Raw genomic sequence first — 26,528 nt, 5'->3', positions numbered from 1 at the left:
CCTTGATATTCTAGACCTTTTGTTATTCCAAATGAATTTCATTATTTCTAGCTCTATAAAATAATTTTTGGTAGTTTGATATGGCATTAAGTAAATTAGCTTAGGCAGAATTGTCATTTTTATTTTAATAGCTTGGCCTACCCATGGATGTTTTTCCAATTATTTAGATATGACTTTATTTGTGTGTAGTGTTTTGTAATTGCACTCATGTAGTTCCTGGGTTTGTTTCAGTAGGTAGACTCCTAATATTTTATGCCTACTGTAACTAAATGTAATTTCTCTCATGGCTATTGGGCTTTGTTGGTAATATATAGAATGCCAATGACTTATGTGGGTTTATTTAAAGCCTGGAACTTTGCTAAAGCTATTTCAACTAGTTTTTCACTTTATTCTCTAGGCTTTTCTAAGTATATCGTATCTGCAAAACTTTTTCTTCTTTGCCTATTCTAATACCTTCAATTTCTTTTTCTTCTCTTATTGCTAAAGCTAACATTTCTAGTTAGATATTGAACAGTGATCAATGGATATCCTTGTTTCACATCCCCCTTCCTGATCCTACTGGAAATGCTTCTAGCTTACCCCCATTACATATGATGCTTGCTGAAAGTTTCAGGCAGATGCTACTTATTAAGGACTCCACTTATTCCTATGCTTTCTCGTGTTTAATAGGAATGGGTATTGTATTTTGTCAAAAGCCTTTTCTGCATCTAATGAGATGATCACGTGGCTTGTTAGTTCTGTTATAATCAATTATGCTGATAAGTTTTCCTAACATTGAACCAGCCCTGAATTCCTGGTATAAACCCTACTCGGTCATGGTGCATTATTCTTGTGATAAGTTACTGTCATCTATTTGCTAATACTTTTTTTTAATTTTTGCATCTATATTCAAGTAGGGAAATTAGTCTGTAATTTTTTGTTTTGACTCTTCCTGGTTTAGGTATCAGCACCCTATTTGTATCATAAAAAGAATCTGATCTGGCACGACTCCACCTGCTTTCCAAAATAGTCTATGAGGTTAAGTATTTTATTTCCTCTTCTATTAATGCAACTTATATTTTTGTAAACATTCATCCATTTCACTAAGATCGTCAAATTCATTGGCACACAGTTGGGCAAAATAGCTCCTAATCATTAACTTCCTCTTCCTTGGTGGCAGATTCACCCTTTTCGTTTTTGATACTGGTAATTTGGCTAATTAAAAAAAAAGAAAACCAAAGGTTTAGCTTATTTTTTTCCCCCATAAAACCAGCTTAGTCTTATTTATTAGTTCAGTGTTCTAGTAACTCCCTTTTTTGTTAACCAAATCCAAATCCCATCTGATCTACTTTTATTTCTCCCAGCTGAACTGGAGAGAACCTGTGATTTGAGGAAAGGGATCACTGTTCCTTTAGTCTTTGAATGCCCAGCACCAAGCACATAACTATGCACAGAATAGATGCACAATCTTTGTTCAGTTCCATACTGGCTTCATTTTTGCTTTGAGCTTAAAGGCCTGGCACACAGTAGGCACTTCATAAATGCTCATTTGCTTCCTTGTTCTCTAGCAAAGGTGTATCCCCAGCCAACACCCCCTCCAAACACACACTGCCCTTTCCACCTCTGCTTAGAGACCTCCAGATTGCAAGTCCTAAGAAACCTGGTTTATTACAATAATCTTTTAATTGGTATCCCAACCTCTTGTTTCAACAACTGCTGATTTTCCAGAATCATGTAGGACCTTATTACCCCTACTGAATAGACTACAGGGGACTCCATTAACTGACTTTACATATACTCCTTTACAAACTAGCCCCTTCCCTTTATCCCAGTATTCATATCACCCACTACAGGGTTCCCCATCATGCTTTAGAATTTAACGAAATTAACTGACATGTAGAGTTGCATAGATAGTTTGAGTGACACAAGTAACTGGGAATTGAACCTTAGCTTTCTAAACTTAGTACCACCTTTACCAATGCACCTGCTTACAAATTCTTCCTTTGACCTGTTGGAATCTTCCCCACCACCACCTTTAAGTCCATGCCAACTGTACATCTCTCTAAAGGCTTTCCCTGACTCTTACACCCCATAGTATTTTACACTTCCAACCCACTGTTGTGTTTAGCAACCTGCTGCAATCTTGTCTTCCCACTACAAAGAGACCCCAGTTTCCACCTTTAACTTACGCAGTCTTGTGAAGTTCTCCTTCTTTAAGACCACTACTCAATTATGCTAGCCAAGCAAATTCAACCACTGCTGGTGGATTTTGCTATGTGTGTGACATCAGACAAGTGAATATATTTTGTAAGTACCGACTTACGTAGCATGTGAAATCAATGAAGATTCTTCCTTCCATGTTAGCAGCCAGAATCTAAGGTTGATGGAAAGGCCCTCACTCTGGCTGTTATTGGGCTTGGTGGGAGGGAATGGGGGGGCGGAGAGAAGGGGAGTGTTACCCAACTGGGCATGACTATATAGGAAAAAGATGGGGGCACAGTGGATAGAGTACCGGCCCTGAAGTCAGGAAGACCTGAGTTCAAATCCAGCCTCAGACCAAACACCTGACACTTACTGTGTGACCCTGGGCAAGTCACTTAACCCCAACTGCCAAAAAAAAAAAAAAGAGAGAAAAAGATGTCATTCCATAGCTGGAATTCAATGATGTGGGAAGAGCAAGGAGAATCCATCAAAAGAATGGAGACTGGGAAAAACCTGGGGGAAATCTAGCTAGGCCTATTCATTTTTCTTCTCCTACTGACTCTCACCACTCCCTCTTTTTCAGGACAAAATGTTAGCACCAGGGACTTCTGTAGAGGCTAGGACAAAGCAATGCTGACAGCATAAGGAAATAAAGGGCAAGGAGGGGCCTTAAGTCTGGAGCAAATGTCCCCTGTAGGTATTACTACTGCTTGTTCACCTAAGGCAATCCCTAAGAACAAAATGGCATCACGGATAGGGCCCATGAACACACTCATTTGGAGCTACAGAAGCAACATGAAATAGTCTCCAGTTAAAAAGCTCCTTTCTAAAGGGATGAGTTCTAGGTCTAATTGACCTACTGGCTATGAAAGTACCACCTACCATCTTGCCAGGTTTTAAGGTCTGGCTCAGGTGTCTTAGCCATTCCGGCTCAGAGAAATTGCTATCTCTTCTCAACAGACCATCACTCAATGTTGTAGAGGAGGTATTCCAACTCACTCATGTCCGTGATGGACATCAGATGGCCTCAGAATTCTTTCTTCTTTTTCAGCTGGGATTCTATACTAGTCTCTGATGGTACATTCCTGAGCTTCAGCCTATGGCTGAAATTTATGGCTTTTGTTCGTCAGGCACCTTTCTTTTAAAACAGAATGAAAGCTCTCATTTAGAACCAGATTTAGAGCTTAGAGATAGAAGGGACCAAAGAAGCCTAATCTAGTTCAAAGCTCTCATTTTATAGACACCCCCCCCGTACTGAAAAGTTCTCATCTGATACTCAAATAGAGCAACATCAAGATCTGAGGGAACCAATAACATGGGAATGTCCAAAGTAAGGAGAGCTTTGCCAAACACCATCAAAGAAATGAATGCAAAGTCAGGGCCCACTGAAGCATGTAAAAAGCATGAAGACACTGGAGTTTTGGATGGACTTACTTGAGGTGCTAGAAAAGCATAGAAGAGACCAAGAACTGATGTGAAAAAAGAGGTAACATTTCTAGCAGAGAATACTGCTTTTTTCCCCACTTTTGAAAAAAAATTACACACATTGCACTTGAAAATTTCTATTAAAAAAAACCCAACCCTCCAATAACACTAATATCTCTACTAGGAAGCTCCAGAACAAAAAAATAAACAGCATAACTATCTTTCTTAGGAAGGTTCATTCCAGACACGGAAGGGAAGGGATGGGACTCTGAAGACAGAATCACTGAATGTCAGAAACAGTGTGGAACACCAGTACCCAAGCCAGGCTGGTCGCCTGGTGTCGGGTCCAGAATCCTTTCTTCCAAACCATACAGCGCTGCTAATGTGTGAGCTTATTTTTAAACACTTTTAAGACATACATATCAGGAAGCCTGAGAGGTATTAGACGGACAGGTCAGTTACAAATCTACTCTCTTATTTCATGACTCCGAGCCTGATTTGTCACGTGAGGGTGCTGCAAAGCTGGTGGCACTCAGGCAGAATCAGAGGCTCAGTAGAAAAGAAAGGAATAAAGTTACTAATATGTGCACTGTTCCCTTTGACCATAAAACTGTAATGTCAGAAAACAGTTTCTAAAAAATCCACTAAACTAAATGGGAGGCAGCTGGATTTACATTTAAGAGGAAGAACAGCAGCAAACAAAACAAAAACAGGCACAATAAAAAGATAGGAAAATCAGAAGCAAAGAATATGGAAGAAATTTATTGAACCACAAAGTACAGACTGGCCAATAACTGCTTTCTACAATCCCAACAGTAAATAATAGAGCTACAGGAAGGTACAAAGTTTGTTATAAAATAGTTTTAATTCAATTCTTTTCGCATTACAAACATTCTCTGAAACAGGCAATGGAATTTGTTTGTGGTCACCCCCCCCACTTTCACAATACTGAACCTGGAATAGCTGTTATCAAAATATACAATACATCTGTTCACCATAAAAAAAACTGGGTTTTGCTGCCCCCTCATGTCTTACAACAGGTATAAAAAATTATAAATATGTACACCCTTTGTTACTCACATTCTTTACATGCAAACACAGGGATCCAAAAGACAGACCCGCAGTCGCCTGGGTGCTGGGCTTGCAACAGATTCACTTGCTATCTGGCAAACAAAACAAAACAAACAAAAAAAAACCTGCCTCATTGCTGGGTGAGTTATTTCAACACAAAACCAAAAAACAATGAAGGCCAACCTCCTCACTTGAATTCCAACAAACAGCCTAAAGTAAAGCCAAATGAGGTCTGAGAGCTTGCCCGAGTTGTGCACTTGGGTTCACATGAAATTCCTTGGGAGTAGGGCGAGGAGGGTTGGGAAAAACAGTCCAATCAAGTTTTCCCTCCTAGGAAGGCAGGAGACTTTATCCCAAGTAGTTATGAGGGGGTGAGGGCTAAAGAGGTGGGAGATGGGGCAAGGAATAACAAAAACATACAAAACTGAAATGTAGATTCCTGCAAAAATCAGTTCCTAAAGATGACTTGGTTGCTCCTGGGACAAATCTTTGAGCTAAACCAGCACAGGGGATTAAAATACAATTTTTCAAGGCTATCACAATAAAACATCACAGCTATTATGGCAAATTTCATACCCCACTCCTTCCTACCAGCAAGATGGAAACAAACCACTACCCAAATTTTATGCCAGCAACCCAAGACAAACTCTCACTCAGCTATCACATCCTTCCCTCCAGCACAAGTTCACACCCACACGAGTTCAGGGAAGAACTAAAAAAGTTTAAGACTTCAGATCTTCAGTGCCAGGCCAGCCAAGAGTTTTTCGGATATCATGACTACCAGCACTAAAAGGCAATTAAAAAACAAACAAAAAAAAACTTTGGTCCACAATTTGCAGAAAAAAACCCTGAAAAATGTATTTAAGAGATCTGTTTTGTAGATAAACAGGTTAAAGGTTAAACAAAGATATAAGGCAACATTGGATTTTGTGAAAATAGAAGGCAGAATGGTATGGGAGAAGCGAAGACCATACTCTAAGGCCACCTGAACACAGTACAAGTTGGCTCAGCCCACTAGATGTACTCATCTGCTGCAGAATTTACAGATGTTTCTTCCCTAAGTTCTGAATCTGAGGGGGTGGGTTTAAAAAAGAGAGAGAAGAAAGAGAGAACTTTAGCCTGGGTCCATTCACTCAATCCAACTCTTCAGAAGCCACTTTTATTTGCTGCTTTGAACATTTACATCTACTTAGCCCAATCTATCTTCCAATCCAATTAGTTTCCCTTTACTGATCAACCTCACAGCCATGACCGCAGCTTGATAAATCAAAACTAAATTCCTGCCCTACAATTTCACTTCATTACCAAAGAATAAAATAAAAGCTCAGTATACAAGGGTAATACCACAAGAGTAAATTTAGATTACACTTATACCATTTTTAATCCTCTTCTATAAAAGTTACTTAAACTATCTTTTGCATATAAATGAAAAAAAAAAGATTAGAATATTTGGTCAACTGGAATATTGCTAGGCACAGATGACAGCAAACTGCATCAAAAGTATAATACAAGGATTCAAACAAATGCTGAAGACAAGCAACAGGGACGATGGTAGGAACTACTTGGTCTCAATAAAGGTCAAACTGGAGGCATAAATATGCCTCAGCTTAACATATCACTAACTTACGGGCTTTACCCTACAAAAGAAATCCCAAGAATCATTAAATGCACCTACAAATTTGGGAAAATTCATGCTGATTCATCTTCAAAATGGTTCAATCAATGAAGAAAGTATAATAAGCTTGATCAAGTCATAGAAGGCAGGGGCTCAACTGCTGTCAACACTGGAATAAAAATGTATGACAAGGGAAATTGACTTGCTCAGACCTATTTGCTTGGTCAATTGAATGTTTCTAACCAACCCCACTGACTTCTGCTGGAAACAGAATGCTGATGGAGACACACTGGAAAGATACATGATACTATGCAGATTATGAGACAATGCCCAATATTTTCTTTATCCACTTGGCCAACTTATCTGCTCTGAGCAGAATGAGCTTCTCATCCCCTTCAATGCTCCAAGCTCAAAACCTATCTTTCTGCTGATATATCATGGTAGTTCCCTGCTTCCCCACTCTCCCAAAAGAAAAAAAAAGTTTAAGGCACAGGATAGCAGAATCCAGGATTAGGAGCATGATCCTAAAACCCAGGAATGGATGGGTTAGGGGACCCATCCAATACTTTGCAAGATCCTGACTCTCAGGCGACAGAGTGATCACACAGTGATTGGGGTCTTTAAAGGCTTGACTGGGTAAAGAAAATTAAAAGGCATCAATGTGAAACCTGATAAATTTGTTAGGATTCTTTTAAGGGGATGGGGAGAAAATTCCCAGAGCAATTTCCAAAAAAGCGTAAACTTAACTTGTGATTTTTCATCATGTAGCTTTTGTACAGTCACCAAGATTGTTATCCCACCACCGCAAGGTTAACAATGTGAATTAGATTTAATTTTTTTAAAAACAGGTAAACTGATTCACTTAAAAAAATAAAATCTCTGGTCTTTTAAGGTCACTTCAGCTGCTTTTAAAGTGGCTTTTTTAAATCTGGAATGATGGAAGTGATCCCAGGTGCTCAGCCTGACCAGGCTGAAACCCTGGGGTTCTCGTCAGTCAGGTTCATTCTGTCTTGTGCCTTCCCAAATTTTAAATGGTAGACTTTGAGAAGGACACACGAAGGTGGTGGTTTTCTCCAAGGTCATGGTTATGAAGGTCAATAAGGGACTGAATGGCCTCTTCCACTGAGCCCATCTGGATCAGAGCCATCTTCCGGTCCTTTCTGCCAAGACAAAACAAAACCCAAATGCCTCATTACATTTAAAAATGTTAGGAAAGTAGTAGATTCTCCTCACGAACGTGTAACAGCACCTGGGACAGGCGAGCACTTAATAGCTTGCTTTTATTCTAACAATTAGAGAGTTCAGGAAAGCTTTTGTTGTTTAGTGGTTTTCAATCACGTCAATTCTTTGTGACCCCATTTGGGGTCTGCCAGGCAAAAATACTAGTATGGTTTGTCTTTTCCTTCTGCTCATTTTATGGATGAGGATGACTTGCCCAGGAACATCCAGCTACTAAGTATCTGAGACTGGATCTGAATTCAGGTCTTCATTAACTCCAGGTCCAGTACTCATCCACTGTGCTTTCTTTGGGCTGTTATTTGAAGGAGTAATTTTAATATGTTTACTTACTGGAAGAACTTGAATCCTTTGACCATTCCCCCATTACTTGAGAACAACATCTTAAGGTCTTCTTCAGATATAGAAGGCCTAAAAGTGAAAAAGAGTAAGATGCTTTACCATCTGCTACCTTTAACTTCATTACCAGCCTCTATCTTGGTTTTATTTTGGGGGGGGGGGGGCGCGCGCGCCACAATTGGGGTTAAGTGACTTGCCCAGGGTCACACAGCTAAGTAAGTGTCAAGTGTTTGGTCTGAGGCCAAATTTGAACTCAGGTTCTCCTGACTTCAGAGCCAGTGCTCTATCCACTGTACTACCTAGCTGCCCCCACCCTCTATCTTGGAAGGTAAATGACAAATACTGAAGACGGAACTAGAGAATTAATCTCCCATCTTTGACAGATGGCCAGTTTCTCATTTAACTCCTCCCAAAATAAATTATACTTTGGCTATCCTGGTCTGTGTCAAGCAAGTTCTTCCTTACGTTAAATTCAATTTCTATACTCCTATAAATGCCCCTTGTAGCAACAGGTCATGTGTTATTTTGCCCAGGACCTGAGCCCAAACAATCTTGAACAGCTGACTCCAATTCTTAACATTGACTGACTTGTCCAAGGTTATGCAGCCAGGAAGCAGGAGACTGGATAAGGCCTTTTGGCTGCTCACTATCCATTGAGCCATGCTGCTTTTCTTTGACTCTACTAAAGGAAATAAAGGACCAAAGAGGGAACAAAAACCTTTGCTTGGGGTGGCTGGGACACTAGTAAATTAATATTGTGCTTTATTCATCTGGTCACACACAAAGCCTACATTCTCAAGTCCCTTCCCCTGATGGAAGGTGAAAATATCCCCCACAACACAAGACTTCATGAGAAAACCATTAATTAGAAACATGCTTCCAACAAAACTACCCAAGTTCTGCAAAAGGCATTTCCTTAACTTCTACTGAGACTACTCTTATCACCTGGTAGTAGTATAATGGTTGTTTTGTAAACAGAATGTTAATTCCACCACATATAAAATCAAATATCATACCATGCTGCTTTTCTGCCTTCAATACCTTTAAAACAACTTGTTGATGAACAAATTAAATTTCTGGTATTTCTAAATGTGTATTATCAACCATCTTCATCATGACGCCCCCAAGTTCATAGTTTTCCAAACTGAACCACCTCCTATCCTATTCTTGTATTACAGATCCTTCCCTCCTAGAAAAGCTATTCCTAAATAAACTATAGTCACCTTTTCACGTTCAACTTTTATGAATTAGCCCAAAAAGGAAAATAACCAAAAGAAAATCCCATTCACAATATGACAAGTCCTATTTCAATGAATTTTACCATGTATTGTGCTAGTTGTAGAAACCTCTATGTAACAGAATTGTGGAATATTGGATTATAGTAAATTAAAATGTAAGCCTAACTATCAGAAAACTGTCAATCTAGCATGCTAACAATATATTTCTCTTACAGACATGCAAAGGAATAACTCAAGTGCACATAAATGCTGTTTTGAGAAACTTCTGTAACCACATTCCCAACACAAGGCATTGGAACAGACACTCAAGACATTCCAAAAAATGTTGGTGTATGCTTACGGTATATTAGAAAGGTGCAGGGTAGCAGATGGAGGGAAGATATTTTGAAAGTTTTTGGAGCCTGGTTTCTTGAAACGGTGGAGGGGTGAGTTTCCATAGTCTTTAGTCAAGCCTTGGTCCTCTTGTCCTTCACGGGGAAGCTGAACTGTCTGGTGCTTGGAAAGAGTGATTCGGATTGGCTTCCCGTGAAGTTTCTGCCCATTTAGATGGCTCATAGCTGGAAAAAAGGTGAGATGAGAATAGGTTGTTTGGGCACCTCACTTTGTTTCCATTATGGAAATGTTATTTAGTACCTTGTGAAAAAACTCACTAAGCTTCGCCTATAACAGAAGAGTCTTGCTCTAACTTTACTGTACTAATTGTGATCATTGTCCAATAAAAATAAGGTTATTTCAAAACATCCTACTTTACAATCAACGTTGACATGAAAATTCAAAGAAAAGATTCAAAAAAGAAAATTCAAAGAAATTTAATCATTACACTAACTAGCACCTTGAATTTCTAAAGTCGTGATTTAAATTTTCAGAAAGCCCTTCAATAAGATCACATAAAACAGAAGACCAGGTCTACACTATGCCACCTTGGATAAAGCAACCCTCTCCCATCCTTCCACCTAAAAAGTAGAGTCCATTCCTGAGGGTTTCCAGATTATGAGGATAATGAATGAAGAAGCCTTACCAAGCTGGGCTTGGTTTCCATCTGCCATCTGAACCAAGGCATTCTCTTTCTTATTGAATAAGATCTTCACTCGCTGGACATCACCATAAACGCCTTCAAAAATTCGGGAAACAAGACAAACCTTAGGTAATTAACAGGCTAGGAAAAACTAATAATTATAATTTCTATGAAATAGCCCAAAAAGGAAAATAACCCCAAAAGAAAATCCCATTCACGATATGATGAGTCTTATTTCAATAAACTTTACTATGTATTCTGCTAGTTGTAGAAACCTGTATGTAGCAGAATTGTGGAATACTGGATTATAGTAAATTATAATGTTAAGCCTAACTACCAAAGAACCGTCAATCTAGCATGCTACCAATATATTTCTCTTAGAGACATGCAAAGGAGTAAACCATGCACATCTAAGGGATCACAGTAAAATAAACATAAAAGGCAAACTATGATAATACAAATGAAATTATGCATTCAAAATGGCAAACTGCAAACAACTGGACATTTGAGGCATCAAAAGTAATCTCAAATAAATGAAAACAAAGTAATAAAAAGTGTGAATAATAACATACCGAAAAGAATAAAGAGGCATTGGGGTGTAACTCTCTTTAGAGAACAGCAGAGCAAGGCAGCGGAGGGACAGGGGAGAAGGTAAGGAATCGAAGGGGAGAGCGGAGGTTGCACAAATCGTCCACCACGAGGAAGGGCAGTCCCCGCAGGAAATGGCGAAATTGGTTGATGGATGATGAAGTTTTCAAGATGGTTAATATTGAAGGGCAGGTTGGTTTCCGAAGAGCAGGGTTTTTTGGAAGGGGAATTTTTATTGTGTGTTTTGTTTTGTTTTGTTTTGTTTGTTTCAAGCAACAACAGGAAGCAGAAGTACCGTGCAGTCAGTTGGCAAAGAAATTCCGGATCAAGGGTAGGAAAAAAAAATTGGGAAAAGGGGAAGGGGAGAAAAGAAAAAAAGTAGCAAAAAACACAGGTCAGTAAATACATAAAGAAATATGTAGTGTTCCATCAGTAAGATATAGAATACTCTATACAATACTTGTTTACAGAAAGTTATTAGGTTTTTCCTAGTGGAACACAATGATAAAGAAAAGTATCTTTACTTGATATACACAGAGGAAAAGAAACAATATTGGTGCAGAGTGACTTCCAACATGCCAAATTGCTTTTCATAAAAGCGGCCTAAAGCACAATTTCTGCTATAAATCTGACTTCTTCAGATTTGATTTTGAAAGAATGCACTGTTTCATAACAGCAGTGCTATGTAAGATTTTGCATGTACCAACTGCACAATGCAAGCTGAGAAAAACTGGAGTCAAATAACAAGTAAGCACTATAGCTTGCTCTTCCTTTAGCTCCCCCAGAGCACAATATTTTTATCAGGTCACTAGATAAGCAATTTCAGTTCTAAGACGATCCCATTAATAGGCCAAGTTTGAGTTATAGGGAAAAGGCGTGCATAGGAGAGAAAGGAGTAACTAGTCCCCTTTCTGATACTTCATTTTAACTTAATTTTTTCAGTTTAGGTTCCCATTAAGTTTCACCTACTTCATTAAACTCACTCCACAAAAACATTGTCTCTTACTAACTGGTTACAAAGATAAGTTTCTAAAAACATTGATTACACGAGCAATGAATGACAAGGTTCAAGTCTGTTAGTTTATAGCTTCACTACCAAGTATCAGTCTTTCTAGCTCAAAGATAAGCTGGATGGACAGTAAAGAACTCATCAAAAATGTAAAAAGGCATGACATAGTCAATGGTCCCTTTTCACTAAAAAGTAGTTGCTTGAATCTTCTATTAGCAGATAGCAGATTGGACTCAGATATTTAACCCAATCTAGCACTGAAACAAACAACTGACCAGGAACAATGAATTTCAATCATTTATTAATAAGGAATCCTGGCCCTCCTAATTATTCTAAAATTGTTTCTACTCCATACCTAGAGTGTGCATAAAGCCATGATGATCACAATCCCAGCTGGAAAGGATCAACTGGGAAAGGGGGAAGGAGGAAGTCTAGAGGGGAGTCTTCTGTCCCTTCAGAAAGAGAAACTGCCCTATCTCATGCCTTATGGAAAACAGTATAAGAGTGTCAGACAGATGAAAAGAATGTTCAGTCTGAAATATTGATTAAATGTTAATCCCATCAAGAGTTAAATATTTTGAGCATTACTCTCTCATCCAAACTCTTTGAGGCAATATATTAATCTGACATAAAATTAATACATTTGCCTTCACATGCAGTCTATCTTTTAAGTAGCACAATTCCAGGTCTCTTCCCCTAGTGCTAATGGAAATTTAATACTTCCAATCCAAAAGGTTTTATTTGGGCAGAACGCCACCAAATAACAAAGTCTGGTTAGACTGCATCCTTCGGATTTCATCTCAGTTCTGCTTTTTAAAGATTGCCTTCATTGAAAAACAAAAAATATTTCAACTCTTAGTAAAATTATAGAATTGAAAATGTAAATTTCAAGGTGTTAGGGGAGAATAAGAAAACTTCAAGCAATCTTCGGAAAGGAAAATAAATGTGAGCAAATGGCCAGAGGGGGAAAAACATGGCAGGAGTACACAAAAGCCAAGCTGGCAAGGTTTAAAGACATTTACAGAGAGTAGAGGGCAGAACAGTCTCTCTTCATATTTAATTTAATGTTCATTTTTTTTTCTTTTAGGCAATTGGGGTTAAGTGACTTGCCCAGGGTCACACAGCTAGTAAGTGTCAAGTGTTTGGTCTGAGGCCAGATTTGAACTCAGGTCCTCCTGACTTCAGGGCCAGCACTCTATCCACTGTGCCACCTAGCTGCCCCAATGTTACTTTTTAAAAAACAGTATTGTAATGAAAAAGAGGTTTAACTGAGAGGACCCAACCATCACCAGTTGGAAAATTAAAGAGAATAAGGCTCAGGATTCCCTTCCTTGGAATCATGAAAATGAATGATCCAGGGTTTGTGATATACTCCATTTCTAAGGAAATTACTGCTTAGACAAGCAGACCAACCCTACTGGCTTTTCTAGTTTGGCTGCTTCCTTAAAGGGAATGAGATTTAAGATAAGGTGAAACATTCTCTGAAAGTTTCCAGAAAGTGAAAGCTAAGAGTTAACAGGAAAAAAAAGGGATATAACAAAGCTCCACTAACCTCTGGGTTCAAGTTGCTAACCAGCAAGACAGAATTCCCTGCCCCTGTGAGGCCAGGAATGGCAATTCGCCCGGCTGCAGCCGCAGCAGCAGCTGCTGATGGAATCGCCAGCGGAGCAAGGGCTCCATGAACATTTGGAACAGAGAGTCCTGGAAATTAAAGAGAAGAAACCAATATAAAACCAGTACACAGCCTATTGTTCCCTGGCTGCAGCTGAGGGAAGAAATTTAAGTCTTCCCAGTGCCATGCAAATGATAATGGTTAAAAGCCCGTTTTCCTATAAAAAACTTATACTGAGGCTGTTAAGTAATTTCCATTATTTTAAAACACTTTCAATGATGCTTACTATTTAATTTTAGACACAACCTTACTAACTTCAGAATTCTTAATTTCTACATGCGATCAAACATAGCACAAAGCTTTGGGTCCATGAGTGCAAAACAGAAGGAAAAAAAAATTACAAGCAGCGTGTCTGTAAACCACACTGACCAACTGCATGCTGAGAACGCCATTCTTCCATGCATATAATCAAATACATTAACACAGATTATGCAGCTGGCCCTCTGGGGGCCAAATGAGTCAATTAGTCTTGGTCCACTGTCATGTAAGTAAAACAATCTTCCAACTCTTATGGGCAACAGCATGTATAAACCACCCGAAGGGCACCAGAATGATTTCCAAAGATGAATGGGAGAAAGCATAAGGAATTGCCACACGGAAACAGACTACTTGAATGAAATGTTTTTAGGTGTGCCCACTGTCATCATGCTTCTTAATCTCATGTATGCTGTTTGCTTACCAGGCCATTTATTCAATTTACTATGAATAAACTTCAACCACTCAGTTCAGGCCATCTCCCCTGGAAGCTTGAAAGGGAACCAGAACCACAGAAACTATCAAGTTAACCAGCGATGAGCTGAGGGGGCTCTCGCCAACATGAGACTACAAGCATTAGCATCTTCACAGCTCTCTCCTACTCACTCACTGTCATCATTAAAAACATAAAAGTTAACCTCCAAATATTTTCCTACTACTTCACAATTATTACCCTGGTGCTGCTAAGCAAGGCTTCCCAGGAAGTTGGCTTTCCCTGTGCACTCAGGACTGTTTAATTAGGAATAGTTCTAAATTGGCTTTTTAAAAACTGTTATGGGCATGGTTTTGTTGGTTTTTTAAGTGTTGTGGTGGGGTGTGTGTGTGTGTGTGTGTGTGTGTGTGTGTGTGTGTGTTGGGGGATGGGGGGGCCTCTTTTGTGTTTATTTTGCTTTTTACAGTGAAATGGGCATGCATAATCAAACTACGGGTGAGGATCACAAAATTCATGAATACCTGCAGCTTGAGGAATTGCAAAGGTGGGAGGGAAACCAGCTCCTGCGTATGGAGAGGCAGAGATTATACCAGGTGCACCTAGAAATAAACGAAATACTAATCATCGCACCCACAAACCTCCAGGAGAAAATGTCAGAATGAATCCCAAACAACAAGAGATTGTATGAATATACACCATGCTTTGCTTTAAAGGGAGAGGCTCAAAATTTAAAAGCACCTTTTTACGTTCTCCATACGCTTTCCCCCCAGTGTATTATGTTTAAATAACCAGTGAGTCAAAATAAAATTTCTCTAGGATCCTTAATGGTACTAGAGAACACTAGACACAGCTAATTAGAAGGGAGCTATTATTGTATCCTCAAATGAGAGAAGGCATTTAAAACCACTGGTCAAATTTACAGGACATACAGACATCTATCTAGGCCCTTGTTTATTCTTTGCTTTGTGTAAAAAGTTACACATTCTTTCCCCCACTAATTCCTATTGAATTCCTAGGTCAATGTCAAAAAGTCAGGATGTCATAGAGCATAGAAGCAGTCCTTCCCTGGGCTCAAGGTCTCTTTAGGTGTTCATCTTCAGAAAACCCTAATTTTGGTGCCCAAACTGAAATGTGACAGTGGAAGCGTGGTGTTTTTCTGCTTTACTGCTTTCAATGCTTCACAGGGCTTATTGTTGTAGGTATTAAACATTCCTTTCAGCTGTGCAGCAGGGAACTTTTTAGCCAGTGACAGATATGAGCAAGTTGTTTCTTACTAATACTTATAGCACATAAAAACAGTATCAGCAGGTTGGCATTTCCGATCAAAATGTTGCCACCAGGCTAAACAAAGAAGCTGCTAAGATGGGAGAGAGTCCTTACCAAAGGCTGCTGCCATAGTCTGGTCGAGAGAGGGCTGGCTGTCACCAGAGGGCAGATCTGGGCGGGTGTAGTCTCTGCTTTTATCATTGTTGTATTTCACATTGAGGCTGGTGAGTTTAGAGAAGTCAATGCGCAATGTACAACAGGCATTGTAGATATTCTGCCCATCAAGAGACTAGAGAAAGAAGCCAGAGAGGGAAATAAGCAGACCTGGTCCTGTCATAAGGTCAAACCATTTCAAAGGAAGAGGGAAGAAGGCATTATGAAGTAACAGTGGGTACACTCACCAACTTAGCATGCTGGGCACTCACGGGGTCAGAATATTGTAACAGAGCCTGGAACTGGTTGTTCTTGGTGAAGGTTATTATTTTCAGTACTGTGCCAAACTTGGAGAAAATCTGTAAAGAAAGTGAACCACGGCAAGTTACCCAACAGTCCAAAGGTTGACTCAGCATCTGCTATCAGAATATGATCAATTATGATTTTGCATTCAAACTTGAAGATCCTAACCTAATCTTAAATTCTTTAAAGGAAGGAAATTGGCTTAAATAGCAGAATGAATGTTCTGGAATACCAATAAAAGCCCTGTGCAAAAATCTACAATCAAATTTTCACTACACTACACATACAGTTCCTTTAAGTTTTTATATCATCTACAGGGGCCCTAACTTTGAGGTGAGAATCTTTTAAAATGTTTGATAACTAATATAATATTATTAGTTTCCTTTGTAATCATATTATATTTTGGTCATTTACAAACTTTCTTAGAAGGGCTCCACAGGCCGCACCATACTGCCAAATGGGTCCGTGATGTAAAAAAACAAACAAAAAAAAAACACCAAGAAAAATTTTCACTTTACAAAGAATTATTAAGACAGAGTAGACACTAGTCCTTATGCTAAGAACCTTAAATAGGTAACATACCTGAAACAGTGCCCCAAGGGCAACCCTAGAATTCTAAGTAGAGCACAAACAAAACCTACAGTCTTTAGTTATCTCCAATGTGCTGTTACCCACAGTTCAATCTCACCTGGTGAAGTACATCCAAAGTGACTGGATAGAAGAGATTTTCTACGATGATCCTCAAAACTGGACTCTGGCCAGCCACTGCCATTCCTGCATCAGCTGCTGCAGCAGAGGCAGAGAGGGCCAAATTTCCTGACTGAACAGAGTTTACAGCTTGAAGTGCTGCCTGGGCACGCTGTGGAAGACATTCCCATCTGGTTAGTACTTTCCTTGTACTATGTCCAAAACCTACAGGGTATTCACACTATTTCATCATGAGTAGCCAATTCTTCATTTGCATACTGCTACTACAACCTACTACCACAAGCTGAACAACAGAGCTCCTACTTCTCATTTGACAGGCAGTCTTCAGGGACAAATGGCAACACTTCCTAATGCTGTAATTTCAAGCCTATAGTAGCAAAGCACGAGGGGGGGGAGAGGGAGAGAGAGAGAGAGAGAACATACAGATAGACAGATATAGATATATAGTACACCAAAACTTTCCCATTATCACTTTCAGTATTTTCCTTGGGTTCATCCAAGGCTATAGGACAACCTTAACAAGGTAGACCCACAGGATAGTCATTGTTATTATACAGAGGCTCCACACTGTGTCTCTTCAGTGTTCCTGTCATCAAAGGCATAGGGAGATAGAAGAGGGGGAAAAAATGCAGAATTTCCAATACAACTTTATTCACTAGTACGAAGTTCTAAAGTACACATAAAAGTCAATTCAAAAATTCAAAGCAAGGGGCAAGCTAAGCAGCACAGTAGACAGAGCCACCAAAAAATATTCCAAGCAAACATTAAATACCTGATAGTCAAATATGACATGATACAATTACAGTGAGACTATTAAATCAAATGTAGCTTTTCCCTGAGCTTTCAGAATCCTATTTCCAATAAAATACCCATCTCCCCACCTGCACCCCCCCCCAATCAATACCAATCATCTTGGTATTTTAACTGGCAAGCCAGATACTATATCGGAACCTGAGAAAAACAAGCATCCATCCTCTTTTTGCTTAAAAATTTATGTTCTTCACTGAGATAAGTCTAGATCTTTTGCTGCCTCCAATCTTATTGCTAACCATTCCTTAGAGTCAACATCTCCTTGGGTAAGACTTCAACACTTCAAACTCAGCAACACCAAAACCGTCCTTATCCCAACTGTCTCAATTTGCTCTTTCTCCTGCTATCTCACCACCACTTAACCTATATCAAGGCCTCTATACTGTTAGACAATCTAACAAAGCATTTCTAACAGAAATTTCCAAAGCAAATCACAACCACAAGAACTTCTCCAAAGGCTTCTGCATGGCTTTCAAGGTCTTTCATGATCTTGTCCTATCCAGCCTTCTTTGCTTAGTGCAAAGATCCCTTTCTCAGAGCTCTTCCTATCTCTGCTCTTTCCATTGCCCTACTCCTGGTTCTTATGAGTTGATGCGACTACCTTTGATCATTCATACTTGCTTTCATCATCTAAATTCATTTTAAGAAGCCAGAGCTCAAAAGCTCTCTCTGAAACCTTACACTGGTAAGGTTACATAACTACCTTGATTGGCTTTGTGTCTTGTATTTTTGGGAGGGAACACTGATCCTTTCTCTTGTGTGTGGGAAACATATGCTCCCAAATACCTAGTAAGAAACTCGGACTTATAGTGGGTGGGGTGAGGGACAACTGATTGAGACTCAACAGTAATGAGAATTAATACTCACTGCTTGGTTTGGGGAGTTGTCTGTTTTGAGCTCCTTGTGGTTTGAGAACTGAATGTAGATAGGCTGGCTTCGAAGGACAGGAGTCACTGTGGTATAGTAACTTACCATAGTGTTCGATGCCTCTTCTGTATTCATTTCAAGGAAAGCCTAAAAGTTAAGGATCCTTTGGTGAGTTGGTAATGCCCAAGGCAGCATCAGGGAATTATTCTTGATGAGTCAGGGTTATGCATCGTAACCTAATCGATCAAGCACACTGGAAAAGGGAGGAAGGAGGGGGAAATGTTCTCTTACAGATGACCTTTATCAACTCCTGGGGCCCAGGAATAAGCAGATTTGCTCAAGGTGTAAAAAGTATTTTAACAGCAGGACTATGAGTAAGAACTCAATTATCAGATCAAAGCCAAGAGAGCATAATTATTAACACTGGGGGAAAAACCAAAATCATAAAAATTCCTACTATCTATGACATTTGTTTTTACTGGCTACTCAGCAAATCTTCATAAGACCCATGGGCACTCGTTCCACTAATATACTCATGATTGCACCACACAGGTAACCTGGTGGTCCAAATAAGGAAAGGCAGAAGGGCCTACACTGAAAAAAGTCTATTCCAGTCTAGAGGACCACAAGTAGCTTATCTTCCTTAGCGTAGCCAAGATTATTTCCACACCAGGATGGAGCATGATGGCAGGATTTATGAAAACTTCCCTATTTGCTAAACTTTAAAGCAAAGAGAATGGAAGTTTAAAAAAAAAAACACATACAGAATGGAAGTGAGTGATTCAGTTTGAAATGCTGCCTAGCAGAAGGACTAATCTAAGGTTCATTATCAAAATCTACTCAGGACTCAGTAAAACATGCCCCTTCATATCAAAAAGGCTGGAAAGCAAAAATTCCCTGGGATTAAATAGACTTCTCACATCTGAGATTACTATCCCAACTCCACTATTACTAACACCAAGCAGAGGGGGCAGCTAGGAGGGGCAGTAGATAGAGCACTGGCCCTGAAGTGAAGAGAACCTGAGTTCAAATCTGGCCTCAGACCAAACACTTAATTAATACTTACTGTGACCCTGGGCAAGTCACTTAACCCCAACTGCCTTTAAAAAACAAACAAACAAACAAGCAGAGCTGACCCTTAGAAAGAAAAACTTATGTGCTAGCAAACATCTAAGTAGGGAAGATTTTAAGGTAAAGAATACTTGATTTGGAGTCAGAGGACTTAAGTTAGAATCTACTACTTGCTACTTGGCCTTGTTTTGTTATACTTCCTTATCTAGATCTGTTTCTTCATCCATAAAATGGAGGGGGAAAAAAGTTTAATATCTCTTAAGATTCTATGCCTTTCTCAACAATGAAACACACACAAAAGGTCAAAATTGGAAGAGAAAGTAAGTTTAACAGTTTTGATCTGTTTTTTAAAAATTAACATTTTTCACCATGTTCATTATGTCATTTAAACCTTACTTTAAATATGAGGTAGGTAGTTATCACCACGATATTTAAGATAAAGAAACTGAAGCCCAGAAAAATAATTTACAGGAGGGTAAAGATTTGAAAGTCAAGAGCAGAGCCAGGAACAGAAGACCTCAAGAATAGTTGCTCCAAGACTAAAGAAAAACTGAAAAGGCTTATTTGAGGAAAAGAATACCACCTGCCCTCACACATGCCCTTAATCCAGAGAAAGGTAGCATCTGAAGTACCATTAGGCCCACTACACACTACCATAAGTATTTAATGAGTTCACTGCAAGCCAGATACACAGTTTTTGCATAAATTTTAAATTGACTTCAATTTTCTAAGCCTTAAGTCTAAAGTTAATGAGTATAATTATATTCCAAATATACTTAAGAGAAATATCAATACCTGGTTTTTGCCTTTCAGCATTAGAAGATTGGTGACCTTGCCAAATGGTAATCCCAGGGAAATAACCTCAGCTTCTGTGACGTCACCTGGGAGTTTTCTCACATGGATTACTCGGGAAGGGACTCCTGTGCTTCTGTTATCACCTTTGAATTTCTTGCTGTCATTTCCATTAGCTGAAAAGAAATGTTTTTATAGCCCTGAATATTACGTGAACTGCACTACAATTAAGACCAACTCTCAGTTCACATGAAGTTTTGTAAAAAGCTGTTTTTCCTGTTATCAGCCCATTGCAGACTAGGCCTCAAATCCCACAGGCTTTCAACACAATGTTAACTTTAATATTAACAGATTATAGAATATGATAGAATATAAAACAGAATTCTCCTCACATACCCTTCAGAATACTACTCAACCTCTTCATACCTGAAGCACTCATATAAATAATTTCCCCAAAAAGCCCTTTTCAATAGTGACTGGAATAAATCCTGAAGCAGGTGATCCATTTTCAAATAAAATTCAATGGACTAATTCTAACCACCCCCACCCCCCAACCTGCCCTGCAGGTTATCCCAAAAAGCACCCCATTTAGATGAAAAACTTCCAGTGTCCAGATTCAATAAGAATCAATGCAACATACTAGTTTCCTTCTCCTTCCTTTATTGTGTTTTCTGTAAACTGAAAAATTCTGATTCCAAGAGTCAAACCAAATTCCAAACTGTTTTAGGTACCTATTTAGAAAAAACCCAAAGATGCTAGGATATATAAAATAAACTACTCTTCACTCACATATAAGGGAAAGAAAAATTTTAATATGATAACTTTCCTTTAAAAAGTCCCAAAGAACAAGAATCAGGAAAACATCAAAAAGAAAGATTCAGTGTCCCATAAAAATCACAGCCTTTCCTTAAGCTTCATGCTTCAAGGTTCAGAGGTCAAACTACACAAAACTAGCAGTATAATTCAACGCACAATTCCTAAATCAGCTCAGACCACATAGGACTAGCTGAAACTGACTCTATATACACTATTACACCATCTGCTTTAGTGAAGTCCAAACCATAAATTTCAAGAAAGAAAAAAGTTATCAAGAACAAAATATTCATTAATCCCCATGTTCACGATTATGCTTCTATAGAATAATTCCTTTAGCTTTCCCAAGTTCCTTCGATCAACTGTGGGCTCTTGGCAAACTGATAATTTGCATGCTCCAAATTCAGTTCCCAAGGTAAGAGTCTGAGCTAACAAATGAAAGCAGCCTTATGAAGGTGATTCTAATTTTCTAGAAAGATTCCCAGCAAACCAATTAAAAATGATGAAGGAGAAGAACAAACAGGCTATTGAAATCTTCTCCACATTTTAGTATCTGTGGAAGCCTAATAACAGGTTTCCTAATACTTCGGCTACCAATTTTACCTGCAGAAGCAGAGTTGCTGCTCATGATAAAGGGTCCGTTAGTAACACAAGTAGAGAAAAGCTCGTCAGATCCCCGCTGGAAGAAAAAAGGAAAAGGGTGAGTTGTATTTACTAAATTATATTTAAAGTACTTTGAGAACAGAACAATTCTGAAATCAGAACCAAGAGATAGTGACAGAACTTAATTGTAGTGCTACTAGCGTAAACCTTGCAAACAGACTTCAATGGATTCCAAAACCTGTATTCAACATGTTACTAAAATGTCAACCAGCCACAAGGATTAACAGGATGCAGGTTCCCGGAGAGGAAAAGATTAGCCAGAAAGACTGACAATCCCAAAAGACAATTATTTAAAAAATATTTTCCCTAAAGTCCAATAAGAGACTATTTCTTTGGAGGTTAAAGTAATCAGGACAATGAAGTGGGCAACATTTGAGATCTCTATGATTTGCAAGACGATGTGATTAGCCAGCAATTACTGTGAAGTCAACAGATCTTCCTGAATGTGACCAAGGGGGTGGCCTGGGAAGAAAGCAGATGGGCACTAAAATTCACTTCTCAAGTACCCAGGTTCTTCCTGTTTTTGAAGTCAGCTATACTTGGGGTCCACAACATAAGTTCCAAATAATCCTAACTTGTACCACTGGAATTTCTCTAAAATTCTGTCCTTTAGTAAGTATATAAAAGCTACAATAAGGCTCCAAACCACAGTGCAAAAAGCACTTGTCCACTTATAAACAATGCTCTGCTGAAAATTCAAAGATTTTAGCTGTCTTGAATTATCACATAAAAACCTAGACTATAGTGATCCAGTGGGTGACAAAGAACTCCTTGTGAATAGGAAGCTGGCTACCTCCATTTCCATAGCCCGCAATGCAGCCAACAGGAAGATGCCCTATTTTCCAGCAGCTCCAATGAAACCATACCCTCTGCTTTGTCACACTTTCAGAGATTACTCGAAACACTATCTCTTTTATCAAGTACTATCCAGTGACAAGTGGGGTAACTGTATCACTTCAAAATACAAGTGCTATTTATTCAGTCATTCCAGCTTCTAGGATACAAACTAGGTCAAAAAAAGAAAAAGAAAAAAAACAAGCTCATAATTTTCTACAGAGAAACTAACTTTGATTTCCTTGCCACCAGTCCCTGCAGAGTGCCAACCTCCAAATGTGTACAAAAGATAAAAACTCCCCCCCCCCGCATTCAATTTTAATCAAGCAAGCTGTGAGGCTGAGGCAATGATACTGAGCAGAAAGCACCTACTAACAGAAGATCAGTAGAGAAATTCAGCAGAAGCAAAGAAATCCTCCATCCTCTCCCTCAATTGAGAAAATACTGTAATGATTATCATTTTATAAATCACACTGGAACTAAATAAAGCACTTGTTTACTTTGAAGGCTACTCAAAGACTTTACTGGAGGGGAAAAGAATTAAACTAAAAGGTAATAAATTAAAATTTAAGTTATAAACACATCTCCTGCAAAACTTTCTTAATTGTTATAGAACAAGACACACACTTGTGCTCCAAGTTACTTCTTTTTCCATAACTCAACTATTTTAAAGTTACTGCTGTTTAGAAAAGCAAGATCATTTAAGCCTACCAAATAACTGAACTGGTAAGTAATTTCAAAATTTTTCAAAAATCCATTCCAATTACTAGCCTTATCTTGGTGGACACATGGAACATTATCACTTAGCAATTACAAATTACAAGGATGTCTTCTGTGTGACAGAAGATCAAATGGAATAAACAAAAGGGAGAGTAAAGACAAGTACATGGGAGTAGTTAAATGTAGTTAAGACAAATTAACTTAAATTCCCTTGAGAGCTTCAAAAGTTAATTTTTTTAAGTTGTCCATGACTTTATGAAACAAAGCAGATGAGGTAATAAATCTACAAAAACCAGCTCCCATTGTGCACTGATAACAAAGGTACCCATCTACTCATCTTAACACCCCTGGCAAACCAAAAGCAAGGTCAACAATTTAGAAGTCAAAAACTGCCCAGCGTGCTTACTTTTCTCAGCCAACAGAAGAATGGAACATAGCATAAGCAGAGTCCATGTGGCAACTTCACATCTCCCTTCAATATCTTTCCCCATCCAATTTTACTGTCATTTTACTTATATAGAATTAATTTAATTATCTGAGGTCTGTTATCTACTACTATACCAACAGCAAAACCCAGAACCTTACTTTTTACCAGAGTCCTAATTAACAAATTCATAAACCTTTACAGTGAAATTTTATCTCAAAGGAAGCAAAGGAAATCTTTTAAAGAAAAATTTAAAGGAGCAGCTAGGTGGCGCAGTAGATGGAGCTCCAGCCTTGGAGTCAGGAGGACCTGATTTCAAATTCAGCCTCAGACACTTGACACTTACTAGCTGTGTGACCCTGGGCAAGTCACTTAATCCCAACTGCCTCACCTCAAAAAAGTTCTTTTAAAAAGCTTTCATCAAAGAAAAACCATAAAGTGAAAATAGGATAAATATCAACCAACTTTAACCAAAGATGACTAGCTGAAAACATTTAAGCTTATTGGAAGTGATTGTTGAAAGATAAAAATTAATCAAAAAAATTTGTTAATTATTAAATATCCCAAATGCAGGAAAAACCGTTAGCAATTTTTACTGTCAACACAGCTGTCAAGGAAGGAACTGATATCTTTGTGGTGAGACCCTGGGGGTTTTCCAGTAAATGCAAGACTTGTGCCACTTTCCCTCTACTTTTCCTCAACGCCTCTCAGAAAAATCCTGGTCTGTACCAACTATGTACCTCCAAAGACTTAAGGTTAGGATGAGACGCTGGATTTAAAAATGAAAAGGACCGGAGAAATCTAGTCCAGCTCCCTCATATTTACAGTTGAGGAAACTGTCCAAGATCACAGTGGTACTAATAAACTGGTTAGAATTTGAACAGATCTGACTCCAGATCCACTGTCTCCACAGAAACCAGCTTTTTTTTTTAAAATGGGCCATCTAAGGCAAATTTCAGGAGAAATGTATTAAACCTTTTACTTGATGAGATTTCCAAGTGACCTTTAAAGTTATCTACTACAATCCTCTCATTTCACATAAAAGAAAAATAAGGCTGGAAATGGTCAAGTGACTTTTTTCAAGGTCTCACACAGGAGGAAAATCAGTAATTTCAATTTGTATGTCTCCAAATACTCTCCACACCACCACCAAACAAACCACTGCAAAGATACCACTGGCACAGGGAGATGCATAATTTATTTTTAAAAAATCATCTTACACCTTTACACCACATTAAAATAATCAAATATGCCTGGTGTCCTCTGTAGAATTCCCCTTTCTCTTGCCCCACCTCCAACCAGGAATTTGTTTTTGAAGAGGGACGATGTGGTCTGCAGAGATCTACACTGCTCCAATAAAATTACTTTTCATTCCTAAATCACCAAATACTGTCAAAAAGGGAAAGAGAAACTACTATAAATAACTTAGTTAAGTCTTAGCTGTTCTTATGGAGCTCATTCTAGTGGGGATTATTAAAAACACAGGAGACATTAGCTTTCATTTATGGTAAAATAAATCCCAACAACCTGCCCCTACATTTCTGCTGACAGGTAATGTACTATCTACCAGCAAAACTGAATCCTGATAGATCACCCAGTTCAGAATACCACGAATGGAAGAAATCTGCTAAGCTAGAAACTGTTTTGAAAGATACTTTTTCTATCCTAGGAATTCCAGGGTTGCTCCCATAGAATTTACCTAGTTAATCTTCAATTACCCAAGCAATCCTAATGTGTTCCTTCACGCACTTGTTTTTTCTCATTTACTATCAGTTAACGAAATTATATGTCCCACTAGTACTGTGAGCCCTGGGAGGGCAAGAACTGCCTTACTCATCTTTATATCTCCCTCCCCCACTTTGGAGAGCACATATGCAGCGGAATTCAAAAAACTAGCTATTGAATGAAATGAAACACCAACATCCTGACCTAAAATTAATACATAAAGGCCCAAAGTGAGCCAAGGACATAAGAATTTCATAGCTTTATAAGAAAATTGACATTTGACATTTTTAATCTCAGTATTCTAAAAAAAAAAAAGTATTAAGTTCACATGTAACTGCTCCTGATCCAAAAAATGTCAGAATTAGGTTAAGTGCTGATTGTACAATGGATAAGACCTGAGTTTGAACATAACCTCTGAAGATTATTCTATGTAGCCTTGGCTAAGTCACTTCATCTCTTTGAATCTCAATTTCCTCATCTACTGATAAAGGAGGCATTTAGGGAAGTGGCAGCTTATCTTTTTCCAAAGCTAAGGTTCAGGATTCTACAACTGATGCTCACGTACAATGCACCAAGCAGAAATTGTTAAATCTGTCTACAAGCCAAAAAAATCTCATGTATGTATACAACCCCCATCGTAACCTGAGAATCAAGTCCAAGATCAAGCGCTCATACGATACTCTAAAACCAATGGCCAAATTTTGTTTCCAAAATAGACTGGAAGGAAATAGGGAAGCTATTCCCAACTTCTGTAGATATCTGAGTTGCATAAAGTAAACTAGGATGTGTCCTATCCCTAGAAAAACAAACCATGTATGCAGCATTTTCCCCACAATGAGAAGTAGTGACTACACACCCTCACATACACACAACACCTATCTCACCATGGCTATATCTTCTAAGTGTAGAAACTCAAATTCAAATCCTGATCTCTCACAATCCAAGTCCTGCAGATCTTTTCTATTCAGTATGCCAGATGCATAAGCGTCCTAGGAAAATTCTCATTAAAAAGGCAAACAAAGATTACACCTGTACCCCCAGCACAGCTGTATGAAAAAACAAAGTTACCATAGTTGGTCAATGATATATATCATTGGTTTGTTATTTCTGTCCCCTCTAGCTAAGGGCAGTAAAAGTGGCTATGACAGCAGCCTTGCGTTAAGAGCTTTACAAATATCTCATTTGATCCTTAGAACAACCCTAAGAGGTAATGCTATTACTATCCTCATTTTACAGATGAGAAAATTTAGGCAGATAAAAGTTAAGTGACCTGACTAGGATCACACATCTACTAAGTGTTTG

General features: G+C 38.6%; 1 protein-coding gene across 3 annotated transcripts in view; it reads right to left on the bottom strand.

The window, feature by feature from the left end:
- Positions 1-4,341: 4,341 nt before the first annotated feature.
- PTBP1 (polypyrimidine tract binding protein 1) overlaps positions 4,342-26,528 on the bottom strand; it is a 33,531-nt gene continuing 11,344 nt past the window's right edge. For 2 of the 3 annotated variants that reach the window (XM_021008785.2, XM_021008787.2), the window contains 13 exons: positions 21,464-21,539; positions 20,051-20,223; positions 18,185-18,331; positions 16,488-16,658; positions 15,745-15,855; positions 15,458-15,632; positions 14,599-14,676; positions 13,270-13,418; positions 10,693-10,726; positions 10,124-10,216; positions 9,446-9,662; positions 7,862-7,939; positions 4,342-7,452 (listed from right to left, as the gene is read on the bottom strand). In XM_021008785.2, coding sequence (XP_020864444.1) covers positions 7,320-7,452; positions 7,862-7,939; positions 9,446-9,662; positions 10,124-10,216; positions 10,693-10,726; positions 13,270-13,418; positions 14,599-14,676; positions 15,458-15,632; positions 15,745-15,855; positions 16,488-16,658; positions 18,185-18,331; positions 20,051-20,223; positions 21,464-21,539 — 1,635 coding nt within the window. In that variant the 3' untranslated portion in view covers positions 4,342-7,319. The remainder of the gene's footprint in view (positions 7,453-7,861; positions 7,940-9,445; positions 9,663-10,123; positions 10,217-10,692; positions 10,727-13,269; positions 13,419-14,598; positions 14,677-15,457; positions 15,633-15,744; positions 15,856-16,487; positions 16,659-18,184; positions 18,332-20,050; positions 20,224-21,463; positions 21,540-26,528) is intronic. The other variant, XM_021008786.2, reaches the window with a different exon arrangement.

Source organism: Phascolarctos cinereus, unplaced genomic scaffold (genome assembly GCF_003287225.1).
Source record: "Phascolarctos cinereus isolate Bilbo 61053 unplaced genomic scaffold, phaCin_HiC Scaffold_4;HRSCAF=312, whole genome shotgun sequence".
NCBI lineage: Eukaryota > Metazoa > Chordata > Mammalia > Diprotodontia > Phascolarctidae > Phascolarctos > Phascolarctos cinereus.
The sequence above is the reverse complement of the archived record's forward strand: the minus strand, read 5'-3'. Positions and strand labels throughout refer to the sequence as shown.